This window comes from Carcharhinus amblyrhynchos, chromosome 34 (assembly GCF_965287045.1).
Source record: "Carcharhinus amblyrhynchos chromosome 34, sCarAmb.v2.hapA, whole genome shotgun sequence".
Taxonomy (NCBI): domain Eukaryota; kingdom Metazoa; phylum Chordata; class Chondrichthyes; order Carcharhiniformes; family Carcharhinidae; genus Carcharhinus; species Carcharhinus amblyrhynchos.
The window spans coordinates 19,435,096-19,450,633 of record NC_137357.1 but is presented as its reverse complement, the minus strand read 5'-3'; the positions used below and the strand labels follow the sequence as shown (position 1 = coordinate 19,450,633).

Sequence of the window (15,538 nt, the reverse complement as noted above, 5' to 3'; positions counted from 1 at the left end):
AGACGACCTAGAGTTGTAAGGATGGGCAAAGTTGGGATGTGAAATGTTGCCTGGTATGGAGGGTATGAGCTCGGAGGAGAGGTTGGATGAACTCGGTTTGTTCTCACTGGAGCGACGGAGGTTGAGGGGTGACCTGATAGAGGTTTACAAGATTACGAGTGGCATGGACAGAATGGATAGTCAGAAGCTTTTCCCCAGGATACAAAAGTCAAGGACGGCATGGTGGCACAGTAATTAGCATTGCTGCCTCACAGCACCAGGTTTGATTCCCAGCTTGGGTGACTGTCTGTGTGGAGTTTGCACGTTCTCCCTGTGTCTGCGGGGGTTTCCTTCCACAGTCTGAAAGACGTGCTGTTTAGGCATTGACCTGAACAGGTGCCAGACTGTTGCGACGAGAGGAATTTCACAGTAACATCATTGTAGGGTTAATGTAAGCCTTACTTGAGAGTAATAAATAAACTTTACTTTACTTCAAGTAGTCGGGGGGCATAGGTTTAAGGTGCATGGGGAAAAGTTTACAGAAGATGTGTGAGACAAGTTGTTTTACACAGAGGGTGGTGAATCTCTGGAACGCGCTGCCCAGGGAGGTGGTGGGAGCAGGTACAATAGTGACATTTAAAGGGCAACTAGACAAATACATGAATAGGATGGGAATGGAAGGATACGGACTCTGGAAGTGCATATGGTTTTAGTTGAGGCAGACATCATGATCGGTGCAGGCTGGACTGTTCTTTATTTATTCCTTGTTCTTTGGGACGGGTGGTTTGTCAGCAGCACTGAGGATCATGCAGTGGGGATGGAGTGTGAAGAGGGTTGGGGAACAGGGGGATTGTACAGCCACTGTTAAAAATGGAGCTGCAGCGCAGGTAAATCAAACACGTGACGCAGTACTGAATCTCAGAACTAAAGCTGTTCGCAATCCAGTCCTTGGCCTCTGCTGTCACAGCCTGGCCTACCTGGAGCGCTCCGTCAATGAAAACCAGGAGAAAAAAAATATCAAGACCCACAGAGATTTTATGATTATTTTTACACAAATAAAACCACAAGGACCCACCAATCTGTGGAAGTGAACCCTTTTTTTTACACGTGGATTCTGATAGAAATAGGGCTTTGTTGGGATGATGAGCAGAATGGAGGCATTAGTAAATAGCTTACAAAATCCGTCAAGAGTTCAGCTGGTACACGCACGTCAGATGCGAATGAACAAGACAATATCCACGGCGAACACGAGGAGAATGGAACAGTTACATCAGTGTAAGGGTGCAACAATTATTCCAGCAACTGATTTAACCAGCACTTGGTCTGGAGAGGAGTATGATGGGCATCGCTCCCACCACCAGATCGATGGAAGCCGGTTTGCCGCCCTTCCAGATCATTTCTGTGTGTCTCTCTCTCATGAACGTGAGCTTTCATTCAAGAGCAAAGACCAAACCAAAGGACTCCAAGTACGTGCGGGGCAGAACTTCCTGCCCAACCTGGATTACACAGTGAGAAGTCTCACAACACCAGGTGAAAGTCCAACCAAATTTATACTTTAACCTGGTGCTGTGAGACTTCTTACTGTGTTTACCCCAGTCCAACGCCGGCACCTCCACATCATAACCTGGATTAGACTGCCGTCTCTGAAAAAAAACTATCTCAACCTCTTTAAAACTTCCTTTCCTGGGAAGAAGCTGTTGCTGGATGGGTCAGTGTTTACTGCCCATTCCTCATTGCCCTTGAGAGGGGCATTCAAGACTCAACCACCTTTTCTTGTCAGCTTGGATCTGGGGTGACTCTCTCTCTCTCGTGGGGATCATGGGTTTGATTTTGAATGTTTATTTGGGAGCTAGCATTAAGGGCTTCTGCGCATTGGCTTTGTGACTTTAAGAATGGAGTAAGTTTTTTTTTAAAAAAACCACATTGCTTGAAAGAGGACTCTCCACATCTGGAGCACCCTGAATTGCTTGGCACAGATGTGTGCACATCTGTCTTCAGCTGATTGCTTACTTTGCCGTGTTTACACATCAACATGCACTGGACATTACAGATGGACACAACTGATTCACATTGGGAACATGGTTATTGCAGAGACAGGTGCAGGGATTGGGAGGTTCACTTTCTCAGGTGAGGGGCCCACCTCTCACACCCGAGGTGCAACAACTGCTCACTCTCAATGCTGCAGGACCCCATAGAACCATAGAGTCCCTGCCATGGCCATTCGGCCCATCGGGTCTGCACCAAGCCTCCAAAAGTTCTCTCCGAAAGGCCCACTCTCTCAACCTATCCCCGTGACCACACGCATTGATCATGGCCAATCCACCTAACCGGCACATCTTTTCATAGATACTCATAGAATCCCTACAGTGCAGAAGGAGACCATTCGGCCTGACCACAATCCCATCCAGGCCCTATCCCCATAACCCCATGCATTTACCCGAGCTAATCTCCCAGACACGAAGGGGCAATTTAGCACAGTCAATGCATCCAACCCGCGCATCTTTGGAACGTGGGAGGAAACCAGAGCACCCAGAGGAAACCCACGCAGACACGGAGAGAATGTGCAAACTCCACACGTACAGTCACCCAAGACTGGAATTGAACCCAGGTCCGTGGAGCTGTGAGGCAGCAGTGCTCACCACTGTGCTACCCTGCTCCAAACTGGAGAAGTATGAGAAGATAAATGTTTTGTGGGGAGGGGGAGAGTGGAGAGTGCAGGTGGGACTAAATGAAGGGAAACACTGACAGGTAGAGTGTGAGGAAATAACGTTAGCAGCACTGGGTTTGACACAGTTCAGGAGCAAAACCTTAAATGACCAGAGAAGGTGGGTTTTTGAAAACCTTGCAAGATGAACCTGGCAGGAACTAGCTGCCATGATATTCTGAGACCATCCAATGAGACCCCATCTAACCCGTCTCCTCTTAGAGCACAGAGCTTTTAAAATGGGTGAATGACCCTGTTCAACTTATAATCGCAAGGACGAAGACTGACTTGACGGGTTCAATACCGGCGCAGTCAATGGCAGCTCAAGATGCTAACCGGAGACACCAGCCCACTCTCTTCACTGCCACTGGGAGAAAAGCCACACTGTGTAATTGTGAAAGCTGGGACCTCTCTGAGAACATGGTCTCTGGGGCTTCTGACGCAGCTGTAATTGGGGTAACACGGGGAGTCGTAGTTCCACAACTCTCCCAGCCAAAGAGTGGACGGGACTGCTCTCACCCGCCACTGATGAACAAAACCGATGGTTAATTGGCCCGATTGTTTATAATTGGTGCACCCTTGTTGTAAATATTTACAAATAAATTCTATTTACATACACATCCAAAGATCTGGACAGTAAACCATATTGCATTTCCTGAGAAATCTTTCTGATATAGTGACTGAGCCGAGCTTGCTCAGGCCGGGTTTGGGAGGGCAGGGGGGAGGAGGAGTTGAGCTGAAGCCAGTGTTCTCCTGGGTTGATGGCGCAGGGCTCTCTCATTCACCCACCATAGTTGTAGTCCGATTCGTCTTCAGCTGTCACTGAGGCAGGACAGTGGATCCTGCCAATCTCCTCCAGGGCACTGGCTAAGGAGTCAAGGTCTCTGTCATTTTGGTGCTGTGCCTCCCATATGTCCAAGATTGTACCAGCTGGGCTGCTCTTCACCGCAAAGTAGCTCAGGTTCCTGCCAATGCATAAGGGGGGAAGACAAAAAGCCAGAAAGAGGACAAGTCAGAAAGTTTCAGCTACCCTGCAGTCATTGGAATCAATCACTGACCGTGTCCAAAACCCGAAGGCCAGCCTCCCCCCCATTGCTCCCTACCGTCTTCTCAAAATTCACTGCCTCCCTGCTTTTGAAGCCAAAATGGGCAAGTTGAATGAAAACTGGGAGAGAGTGTCTGCAATCCCATCCAAAGTAAAAATGGTCCTCAGTACCAACAGATCTTAGATTGGAAGCAGGGACCTCTGCTATTGTTTCCAGCACACAGAGGTGGAAAGACAATGACCACTGCTCAGTGACCCAACCATTCCATGGTCTCCTGCTGGGAGTATGTGGGTATGGGATACTGGTGAGCAACTATCAAGGTGGGCAGCAATGCCATCCACAGTTGTATGGTATTGCCAGAGATTGATGTCTTGGTTGATCAGTAGACACTTGGGCAAAATACCTGAGGACATGGTGGTACAGTGGTTAGCACTGCTGCTTCACAGCACCAGAGACCTGGGTTCAATTCCAGACTCTGTGTGGAGTTTGGACATTCTCCCCGTGTCTCTGTGGGTTTCCTCCGGGTGCTCCGGTTTCCTCCCACACTCCAAAGATGTGTGGGTTAGGTTGATTGGCCATGATAAATTGCCCATTAGTGTCAGGGGTATCAGCAGGGTAAATTCATGGGGTTATGGGGATAGGGGCCTGGGTGGGATTGTTGTTGGTGCAGGCTTGACGGGCCGAATGGCCTTCTTCTGCACTGGAGGGTTGCTGTGATCAGCCAAAAATGAACCTTTGTTAGTCCCTTTCCATGGGGACCCAGAAGGATAATAAAACACGGTTATCACTGCTGCACACAGGCTCCTGATTTTTTTTTAGACACACCGTGGCAATATTGAGACAATGGAGCAAACTCAAATCCAGACTGAGACAAATTCTGCCTTCTTTATGAGGCATCAGCTGGCTCTGCTTTGCTTCCACTTACCTGTCTATGTGAAGCTTTTGTGCTAACAGCCGCCAGTCTTTGCCTGAAGCGCTGGGGACATCGAAGGTGGAACAGATTTTCTGCCGGATGGAATACGGGATCTTAAACGTTTTGGGACCTGCTGAAATGGCCACGTCACTTGCAGGCTGCGCACAGAAGTGAGCAGCTTCTCTCTCAGTCTGTAAGAGTAAACAGGCGTGTTTCACAAGCGTCGTGCACTGCAAACAGCCCTGGCTCAGCTGCATTAAAGAATCAGTGGCAAGGGATTGGCAATAACTCTCATCTTTAACGTCCCCAAGATGCCTCACAGAAGTCTTTACAAAGGAACTTTGACATCGGGCAACCATAAGAAGGTATTAGTTCACGTTCCAGGCTGACAACCCTTTGTTACAATGTGAGGCTTTCTCAGATGGTCATGCTTTGGGACTGTCTCTTTAATTTTGGGTAAAATAGAGGAATCAGGTGACCTGTTCTACATTCTGCTGACAACAAGCCCCGGGAAGCTTTGTTATTAAAGATTAAAGAGGGAGAGGCAGATTGTTTTAGTCAGAAGAAAATGCAAAATCTCTACACTGATGAACAATAACCAAGCAGTGCGACGCTGGCACACTGGCACACTGGTTAGCACTGCTGCCTCACAGTGCCAGGGACCTGGGTTTGATTCCTGCCTTGGGTCACTATCTGCGTGGAGTTTGCATGTTCTCTCTGTGTCTGCGTGGGTTTCCTCTGGTTGCTCTGATTTCCTCCCAGTTCAAAAATCAGGTCGGGTGGGTTGGCCGTGCTAAATTGCCCCAAAGTGACAGGGGGAATTGCAGGGTACATACGTGGGGTTACAGGGATGAGGCCTGGGTGGGATTATTGTTGATGGGCTGAATGGCCTCCTTCTGTACAGGAGGGATTCTATGATGGTGGACAGGCCATTCGTGTCCAGGTCACAGACATGTCAGGACTCACGCTGCCATGCAAATGGGCTTAGAGAGTTCAAAGGGAGCCATTCTCGGAGTGGCTTTTCCTTAATATCATTGAACCTCACAGACAGGGTCAGTCTACACGAATCTGAAAGAGAGAGCGTGGAGAGATGGAGGCAACAAGTCCTTATTGTTCACCACGCTAAATGAGGGTGGGAGGTCATGCTTGGATTGAAGCGATACAAGTGGGGATGGGCTGGAAGATTTGTCTAGCCTTGGTTAGAGGGTAGGACGTCCAGGGCAATCCACACCAGAAAGTTACACAGCAGCAGAAGAAAAGAATTAGCTGAGCATCACTTTGGACCGGATCCTGGAGCACAGCCTTCGGAACCAGCTCTGCAGGTTTTTGCATTTTGTTAGCCTATGAGTTTAAGGAAGACGCTCTACTAACAGCCAATGAGTTTCAAGAAAACACTCAACTGAAGGGAACCTATCAGATTTGAACTTGCTGCTGCTGTTGGCATCAAACCAATCCTGGTGTGGAGAATGCACAGGTCATCAGGAATATAAAAGAGGAATTCAACTGCTTTCAGTTCAGTTCTACCAGGGGTTCAGCCAGGAGTTCAACCAGAAGCAGGTCAGTTAGATCAACTGGAGCAGTTGGTTCTTAACTCTGCCAGGTTTAGACAGGTCTTAAGATAACTCATCCTCTAACTACCAAAAAGTACCAAAGCAGGCTGCACTTGCAGATAGCGCACAAGGTTCTATATCTTCTTTGAGAGTGCCTAAAATTCTGTTATTACTGTTTTGGTAATGAATGTTCCTTGTGTTTATTTGAACAGCATTTCAGTCTAACTTTCCTTTCCTTAAAATGTTTCTGGTTTTGTTAAAGCTCCTGTTTGGTTAAAAATAAAATAACTTGTTAATTATTCTCTTAAAGCGGGAGTGAACCTCTCAATGTTAAGATACAACAATTAGCACCTTCCCAAACATTTTTACCAGATTGTGAAGCAGGGCAAAGGGGTTCAACCTCCGCGTCGTAACAAGAATGACGACTCAGAATATTTTCTCTTGTGGGCAAAGGACCTGAAACTGTGGAATGTTGTACAGCATGTTTCAAAACCAAAACTAAAATAAAATATGCAAGATCTTTGATATAAATGTCGCTATATCTCGCCTTCAAACAAAAAAGCACATTTAATCAGCAGAAAAAGTGGCCATTCAGCCCATTGTGTCCATGGTAGGCTCCTTGAAAGAGTTATTCATTGAATCCCACTCCCGTTATTTCCCCATAGCCCAAAAAGATTTTTCTTTTCAAGTACTAATACCAATCCCTGTTGGAAATTATTATTGACCACTGCCTTTTCAAAGCAGCACACTCCAGATCGCAACAGGTTTTACAAAAGAATTCTTCTCCTCTTGCCACTGCCTGTTATGTCAAGCATCTGAAATCTGTATGAACTTGTTGCTGACCCTTCTGCAGGTGAAAATACTTTCTCATTATCTCCTCTACCTTAAACATTCACTCTCTCCACCACTGACACACAGGTTTCCTCCAGCTGCTGCTGTTTCCTCTCATAATCTGAAAGACGTGCTGGTTAGATGCATTGGCCAGGCTAAATTCTCCCTCAGTGTACCCGAACAGGCACCGGAGTGTGATGACTGGGGGATTTTCACAATAACTTCATTGCAGTGTTAACGTGAGTTGACTTGTGACACTCATGAAGAAACTTTAAATCCAGTAGTAGTCGTGCACACCATCTAGGAGATGCACTGCAAAAGATCAGCAAGGCTCCTTCATCAGCATGTTACAAATCTCTGCCACCGAGAAGGACAAGGGCACAAAGTACATGGGAACCACCAACTTCAAGTTCCCCTGATTTGAAACCAAATTGCCGTTCCATCACTGTCACTGGGTCAAGATCCTGGATCGCCCTCTCTTCCTACACCATGAGAACTACAGGTTCAAGAAGGCAGCCCACCACCACCCTCTCAAGACCAAATAGGGATGGGCAGCAAATGCAATGGCTTTGCAAATGACACCTACATTCCACGAATGAATGAAAAAAATCTTCATTAATTTGCACATTCCTTTATCTCGTCTGCCCAAAGGAAAGCAATCTCAAGTTCTCCAGTCTCTCCATGTAGCTGAAGTTCCTCATCCTTGGTACCATTGCAGTAAATCTCCTCTGTGTCCTCTCCAAGCTTTTGAACACCCTGATATTTAAAGATAGGGTGACCACATGGGGTAGATCTTCATCTCACATCAGTGTGCAAACAGCTAATTCTCATTTTCACAACTGTTATGGCAGGCACTGTTATACCTGGACATCATGATGTGGATATGCCTGGACGTAACATTGATAATCTATCCCATTGCACTTTCAGGATACTTCACTATAAGTTCATAAGATATAGGAGCAGAATTAGGCCATTTGGCCCATCGAGTCTGCTCCGCCATTCAATCATGGCTGATGTGTTCCTCATCCCCATTTTCCTGCCTTCTCCCTAAAGACCTTCAACCCATTACCAATTAAAAATCTGTCTAACTCCTCCTTAAATTTACTCACTGTCCCGGCATTTTGGGGCAGCGAATTCCACAGGTTCACAACGCTTTGGGAGAAGTAGTTTCACTGAATTCCATTGAATTTTGATGAGTGCTCTATTGAAATGGGGATATGTCCCGAGAGACATTTCCTCATTCACAGGTTGGGCTGTCAATCGAGGCCATTTGAAAATGGAAACTGGTTGGGTTTGAAATGACCTCAAGAACTGAAGAGTCAAGGCCAGCAGTTGTGTCCTGGGAAAGGCTCTTGTAGACTTCATTGCAGCACCAGAAAATGATAGATCATCAAAAGAACAAAATATCAACACTGAGTGGCCTATAACCTTTTCTTTCCAACAGGTTTGTTTAAAATCAGGAAAGGTTTAGGCCCAGTAAATACGAGGAAATTGTCTCCAATGGTTGAAGGATCGACCAGCAAATGAAGCAGGTTTAAGATGATTGGAGAAAGGAGCAGTGGTGACACGAGGATAAACCTCTTTATTGACTGAGCACTGAGGATTTGGATTGTGCTGTCAAATAGGGTGGTTGTCACTCATTCAATCAGATCCCTGAACAGGGAATTGAATAAATAGTTAACATCGGACAGTACAGCACAGGAACAGGCCCTTCAGCCCACGATGTGGTGCCGAACATGACACCATATTAAACTAATCCCTTCTGTCTGCTCTTGGTCCATGTCCATCTTTTCCTTACATATTCACGCGCTATCTAAAAGCCCCTTAAACACCCCTATCGCATCTGCCTGCATCACACCCCAGACAGCATTTGAAGGGAAAAGAAGCACAGGAGCGACTCAATGGACCGAATAACTTCCTTTCCTGCTATGGTGGTGGGGAGTTCTCAAAGCGGATTCGGGCTACTGTGGCAACATGTACATTTACACACAACTACTTGTCTGGAGCTATGGGTAATGGTAGTGGAGTCTCAATATTTCATTCCATCACATGGCTGACCAGGAATCCCTACCATTCTTCCGGGAATCTCAACCATGCTTCCAAGAATTGCTACGCTCTTTCAAGAATCCCTACCACTCTTCCAGGAATCTCTACCACTCTTCCAGGAATCTCCACCACTCTTCCAGGAATCTCCACCACTCTTCCAGGAATCCCTACCACTCTTCCAGGAATCTCCACCACTCTTCCAGGAATCTCCACCACTCTTCCAGGAATCTCCACCAGTCTTCCAGGAATCCCTACCACTCTTCCAGGAATCCCTACCACTCTTCCAGGAATCCCTACCACTCTTCCAGGAATCTCCACCACTCTTCCAGGAATCCCTACCACTCTTCCAGGAATCCCTACCACTCTTCCAGGAATCCCTACCACTCTTCCAGGAATCCCTACCACTCTTCCAGGAATCTCCACCACTCTTCCAGGAATCTCCACCACTCTTCCAGGAATCTCTACCACTCTCACACACCACTAGCATGTGGTGGAAGCATTTCCAGATTGCGATCCCTCTTCATCCCGCTGCCCCTGAGATTCAACCTCTCTGGCCATGTGATGAACGACCCTTCCTTGGGCATTGGTTCCCAGAGCTTCTGGTTCAAAGGCAGGGACACTACTTACTAGACTCTGCATCGTTGTCTGGGCCAGCATTCACTGCCCATTCTGAATTGCCCTTGAGTGGCTTGCTGGCCCTGAGGGGCTTGCTTGGCCATTTCAGAGGGCAATTAAGAGTCAATCCATTGCAGTGAAACTGGAGTCACATGTAGGGGAGACCAGATATGGATGGCAGATTTCCTTCCCTAAAGGGCATTGCAACAATCAACATAAGGGAGGTGATGGCCCAGTGGTATTATCACTAGACTATTAATCCAGAAACTCAGTTAACGTTCTGGGGATCGGGGTTCGAATCCCACCGTGGCAGGTGGTGGAATTTGAATTCCATAAAAATTATTTGGAATTAAGAATCTACCGATGACCATGGAACCATTGTCAGAAAAACCCATCTGGTTCACTAATGCCCTTCAGGGAAGGAAATCTGCTGCCATTACCTGGTCTGGTCGATCCATAGCAATATGGTTGACTCTCAATTCCAAGGGGCAATAAGGGATGGGCAATAAATGCTGGCCCAGCCAGCGACACCCATGTCCCATGAATGAATAAAGAAAAATTCATGGTCATCCTTAGACTTATAATTCCAGAGTTTAAAAAAAATTAGATTCAGATTTCACCATTTGCTGTGGTGGGATTGTAAGCCGGGTATCCAGAGCATTACCCCTCTTCTCTGGATGACTCGTACTGAACCACTATCCCCGTCTAGAATTTGGCTTTCACAATGGTCTCAAGTCCAACCTCAGCTGCCGGAGAAAGGTGCCTGTGAAGTTTACCTCGAGGATGGAGGTGTTGAGATGAAAGATTTGCTCGTCTCCCTTGAGTTGCCGGATGCAGATCTTACAGGAGATCTGTGTGGTCGCCGAGTTGAATCGCTCCATCCTGAAGGCACACGGCAGAGGCTGCTGGCTCCGGCACCAGATATGGGAAAAGGCAAATTCCTGCTGGAGAGAGAAGGCAGAGTGAGGCTCTCTGTAGAAAACACGTACACACATCAAAAAGTAGACCAACATCAGCAACAAGGCTCTCCGACACTACTCCATTTCTCTCCTCCAGCATTCCTGAGTCTGAAAGACAATACAGAACTTACTTACCATGAAAAAGTTTAAAGTTTATTTAGTCATATCACGTGTAGGCTTACATTAACAAAGCAATGAAGTTACTGTGAAAATCCCCTAGTCGCCACACTCCGGGTACACCGAGGGAGAATTTTAGCACAGCCAATCCAACTAACCCGCATGTCTTTCGGACTGTGCGAAGAAAGCGGACCACCCGGAGGAAACCCACGCAGACACGGGGAGAACGTGCAGGTTCCACACAGACAGTCACACAAGGTGGGAATCAAACCCGGGGTCCCTGGCACTGTGAGACAGCAGTGCTAACCACTGTACCACCGTGCTGCCCAGAAGGGACTGAGCAGGGATGAGATGAATAGATTCCTGAAATATTCCCAAGGGTTGGAAAGGACTGTGTACTTTGTACAGTGCACAAGAAACAACACTTTTCACTGTATGTTGATACATATGACCATAATAAATCAAAGGTACACTTGATGGCTGGATGGTTCAGTCTTGACAAAGGGCCATATTTCCATTCTTCATGGGGGATAATTAGTCAGCTTTTAATGATTGTTCTCTTGGATAACACAATGACAGCCAACTGCGGATAATTCTGTGAAACACAGAATGATTGTTGGGGACAATGGTAAGACGCCTGTGAGCTCATACACTTCTCAGGCTGCTCCAGAGCCTCTGAAGGGGTACTCTCACCGACTTTCACCGATGCACCACAGAAAGCATCCTTTCTGGTCACGTACCAACCGACTCAAGAACAGCTTCTTCCCTGCTGGTCATCAGACTTTTGAATGGATCTGCCTCGCATTAAATTGATCTTTCTCTACACCCTAGCTGTGACTATAACACTACATTCTGCGCTCTCTCCTTTCGTTCTCTATGAATGGTATACTCTGTCTATACAGCACGCAAGAAACAATACTTTTCACTGTATGTTAATACATGTGACAATAATAAATCAAATTGAATCAATTCAAACTCTCTCTGTTTCTTTGTTTGCAAAGGAAGCTCCTTCATACCTTCCTCTTTGTTCATGTTTTTGGCTCCTGACCCTAAATTTCCTTTACGGGGTTTGGTGTCAAACTATACTTTACAACGGCTTCCGCAGAGTGTCTTGGGATACCGTTGTTCGAAGGTCCTTTGAAGTCAGAGGATTATCCTCATAAACTCAACCAATGATACTTAACATAAATAAAATATCACTGAGATGACAGAGCTGTGGTTTGGCTGTCCAGTTTCCTGAGGCTAAACCGGACTGCACACAGCCTTGGTCCCCTCTTTGAACCTGGGTTGAGCTCCTGACCATCACAAACTCCTACGGCCAATACTGCCTGCTCCCACCGCTTCTCTCCACCCCCGCCTCAGTTCATTAGCTGCTGAAACTTTTGACCCACCGGGCTCGCTCCAACTATCCGGAGAGCGGCAGAGAGCTCCATATTCCCAGCGCATAAGAAATGTGGATAATTACAGAGCGCAAGAAGAAAAATCTTCTTTTATTCATGAAACCATTGCACCTGTTCCTACAAACAAGCGTTCGTCAAAAGATACTGGCTGTCATCACAGTTACCATCATGATATTAGACTGAGTTGTAGACTATCATTAGAAAGCTAACAACATAAATTAATAATTACGCCCATTGGCTGTGTTTAAATTTATGATCTGGAATATCCAAATAAAGTAATTTTTACATAATTTAGAAACAAGTACATGAGCAATTTGTATTTGCTGAAATGAACAAATTAATTTTATATTTAATTACATTTCCCAACACTCAAGCAGACATAAAAATAAATGGATTCATATGCAGTATTAATATCAGCCTTGGTTCACTGGGTCACACAGCCTGGCTCTTAGTTAGAATGGTTTCACTTCAGATGCTGGGGCTTGGCAAATCTGGACTGCATGTAATAAGGACGGTGTGGTCACACTGGGTGATGAAGCCAATGTCATGCCGAGTTCCCATTGTAGATACGACATTCCTGGGCAATTGAGTTTGTTCATAAGCTGCTACACAGTCAGCATGGGCAGTCGAGTGAGCGGTCTGCTTTTTCACCATTGAGTTGGGAAAGCGGGAAGGAAGGGGGGTACACCCTTTTTTAACGCCCCCCCCCCACCCCGTCCACCTTTTGTTCCTCTCTACCTGGCCTCCAAAGGCCAACTCCAATCAGGGAGGGCTTCGTTTTTGCACTGGCAACTCATATCGAGATGAGCTGAAAATCAAAATCTCTCTGTGCCCACCTTTCACCACCTTGGATGTGCCTTGATTGTATTCTACGTGACACCCATCGCCTGCCTGCTTCAGTCATGCTACCAAATTGGTATTTCTTTTTACCGGCAAACATTCACCCACTTCTGAGTTTGCATGCAGACTGTAAGCGGTACTCAAACAAGGGAAAAGTACCTGAAATACACTCAGTGGTTTCATTCTCCACAAGAATTGGGGTACGTCAAGCAGGGAGATTTGAAGGCCGTAAGAGTTTGCTTTGAAGTGTAAAGTTCTGGGTTCGTCCAGCAGCTGTCCACCCTGGCTTCTCTCCTCGCTCATCACTTCCTGGCAATGCAAGAGCACAGCAGTTAGTACCCACCACTGGAGAACACATTCCCTCTCACCCACCAGGTATACCTACAGGTACACGGTCACAACACCTTCCAACAGTGAAAGCAAAACATTGCAGCTGCCTGGAATCTGAAACATAAACCAGAAATTGCTGGAAAATCTCAGCGGCTCTGACAGCATCTGTGGAGAGAGAAGAGAGCCAACGTTTCGAGTCTGGATGATCCTTCGTCAGAGCTAAGGACAAAGAAAATAGTCCAAGATTATTTATATTGTAATGGTGAAGTGGGGGGGGAGTGCTGCGTGTGGGGAGGAGTGGGGTGTTGTGTAATTGACCAAGATATCACAGACAAAAAGAGAAAGGGGATGTAAATGGTGCTGATAAAGGCTGAGAATGGTGTTAATAGCGGCCATCAAGATATGGGAATGTGTAAATGGCAGAACAAAGGCGCAGAGTGTCAAAGGGCAACCTGAGGATCCTGGCAGATGGCCCCAGTTGGGGGAGGGAAGAATTGGGGAGGCGGAGAGAACAAGATGGATAGTGTGATTTAGAAGTGGACAAGGAGCAATTAATGTTCAAAATATGTAATAAGAATGTGAAGTAATAAAAATGGACTTTCTTTTGCGCTACTGAACAGGAGGCAGAGTTTGGAAAGTGCAAACCAGTCAGGACAATTAAAACGAAAAGATCACATTTCTCTGTTCAGTTGTGCCAGGAGAACCTCAAAGTACTGCTTGGATGTCAAGTTCTCAGTAGTACTCCCATTGCCCTGCCCCCATACTCCTCCCATCATCAGTTGCCCAATGTGTCCACTCTCGTAATTCCTCTTCAACTGAAGAACAGGGCAAACTCTTCATTATTGGATTGTATGATTCTTGACTGTGATCCAAATAGTTTTTTCTTCTCCTCCAGAACTCCTTTTGTTTCAAATTTACAAATAATGAAGAAAGGTATCCAAAGAAAATGGAACAAAAAAACCCAATTCCTTCCTGTCCCTATGATTTATCTCCTAGGTAGCTCGCAGCAACGTCCTGGAGATTAATCAACAATTCCTGAAGACTCCGGGGACACCCCCAGGAGACGGGCAAACCCCTGACTTCACCGGTTCGTGATGAAGATACAATGGTGGTCAGAAGCGAGCCACAAACCTGAACCTCAAAATGACAAGGACTGAAGGAGAAATGGCAGTAGCTTGCTGAAATGATTGGCAAAGGAAACAGGGGAGGTTCGCAGAATTTTGTTTGTTCATCATTGTGATCTGCCATGTGAAAGGGTGATGGATTCAAGTTAAATCATAACTTTCAAAAGGGATTGGATATGAACTTGAAAAGGGGAAAAGAATAACCATAGGGCTCTGGGGAAAGAACAAGAAGAGTGTGATTAACTGCATAGCTTTTTGAAATTTCTTCTATGGTGTGCATTTCTGTAGTTCAAGCAGGCACTTCTGACAGTGCAGATCTCCCTCAGTACTGCTCTTCTCAAAGAACAAAGAGCAGAACAGCACAGCAACAGGCTCTCGGGCCCACCAAGTCTGCGCCAATCACATTGTCCTACCTCGGCCAATTACCTGTATCCCTCTATTCCCCACCTGTTCATGTGCTCATCCAGATAAGTTTTAAATCTGGCTATAGTAACTGTCTCAACCACCTCACTTGGCAGTGCATTCCAGGCCCCCACCACCCTCTGTGTAAAAAACTTACCCCGCACATCTCCATTGAACCTTTCCCCCCTTACCTTGAACTTGTGCAATTACCTTGTAATTGCCCTGGGAAAAACCTTCCAACTCCTCACCTTATCCATGTGTCTCATAGTTTTATAAACTTCTGTCAGGTTGCCCTCCCCCCAGCCTCCAACTTTCCAAGGAGAACAATCCCAGTTTATTCCATCTCTCTTCCTAGCGAATATCCTCCATACCAGGTAATATCCTGGTAAATCTTTTCTGTACTCCCTCAAAAGCCTCCAAGTCCTTGTGATAATGTGACAATCAGAATTGGACACAGAATTCTAAATGTGGCCTAACCAACATTTCAGGCAAGATCATATGGTTAAGGAATGGAGTTTAAACCCAAGACCTTCCAACTGACAAGGCTGACACCCACTGGCAGCCAATTCTCCAGTCTTCGTAGCAGAAGGAAATTTTTCTTTTATTCATGGCCAGCATTTATTGCCCATCCCTAGTTGCCTGAGGGCAGTTGAGAGTCAACCACATTGCCATGTATCTGGAG

General features: G+C 46.3%; 1 protein-coding gene across 1 annotated transcript in view; it reads right to left on the bottom strand.

Annotated features, from left to right (window-relative positions):
• Nucleotides 1–996: 996 nt before the first annotated feature.
• Nucleotides 997–15,538, bottom strand: part of LOC145361196 (netrin receptor UNC5D-like) — a 473,587-nt gene continuing 459,045 nt past the window's right edge. The window contains exons 14-17 of the mRNA XM_080216836.1: nt 13,160–13,309; nt 10,461–10,628; nt 4,655–4,833; nt 997–3,648 (exon numbers count right to left, since the gene is read on the bottom strand). Of these exons, the coding sequence (XP_080072962.1) occupies nt 3,465–3,648; nt 4,655–4,833; nt 10,461–10,628; nt 13,160–13,309 (681 nt within the window). The 3' untranslated portion in view covers nt 997–3,464. The remainder of the gene's footprint in view (nt 3,649–4,654; nt 4,834–10,460; nt 10,629–13,159; nt 13,310–15,538) is intronic.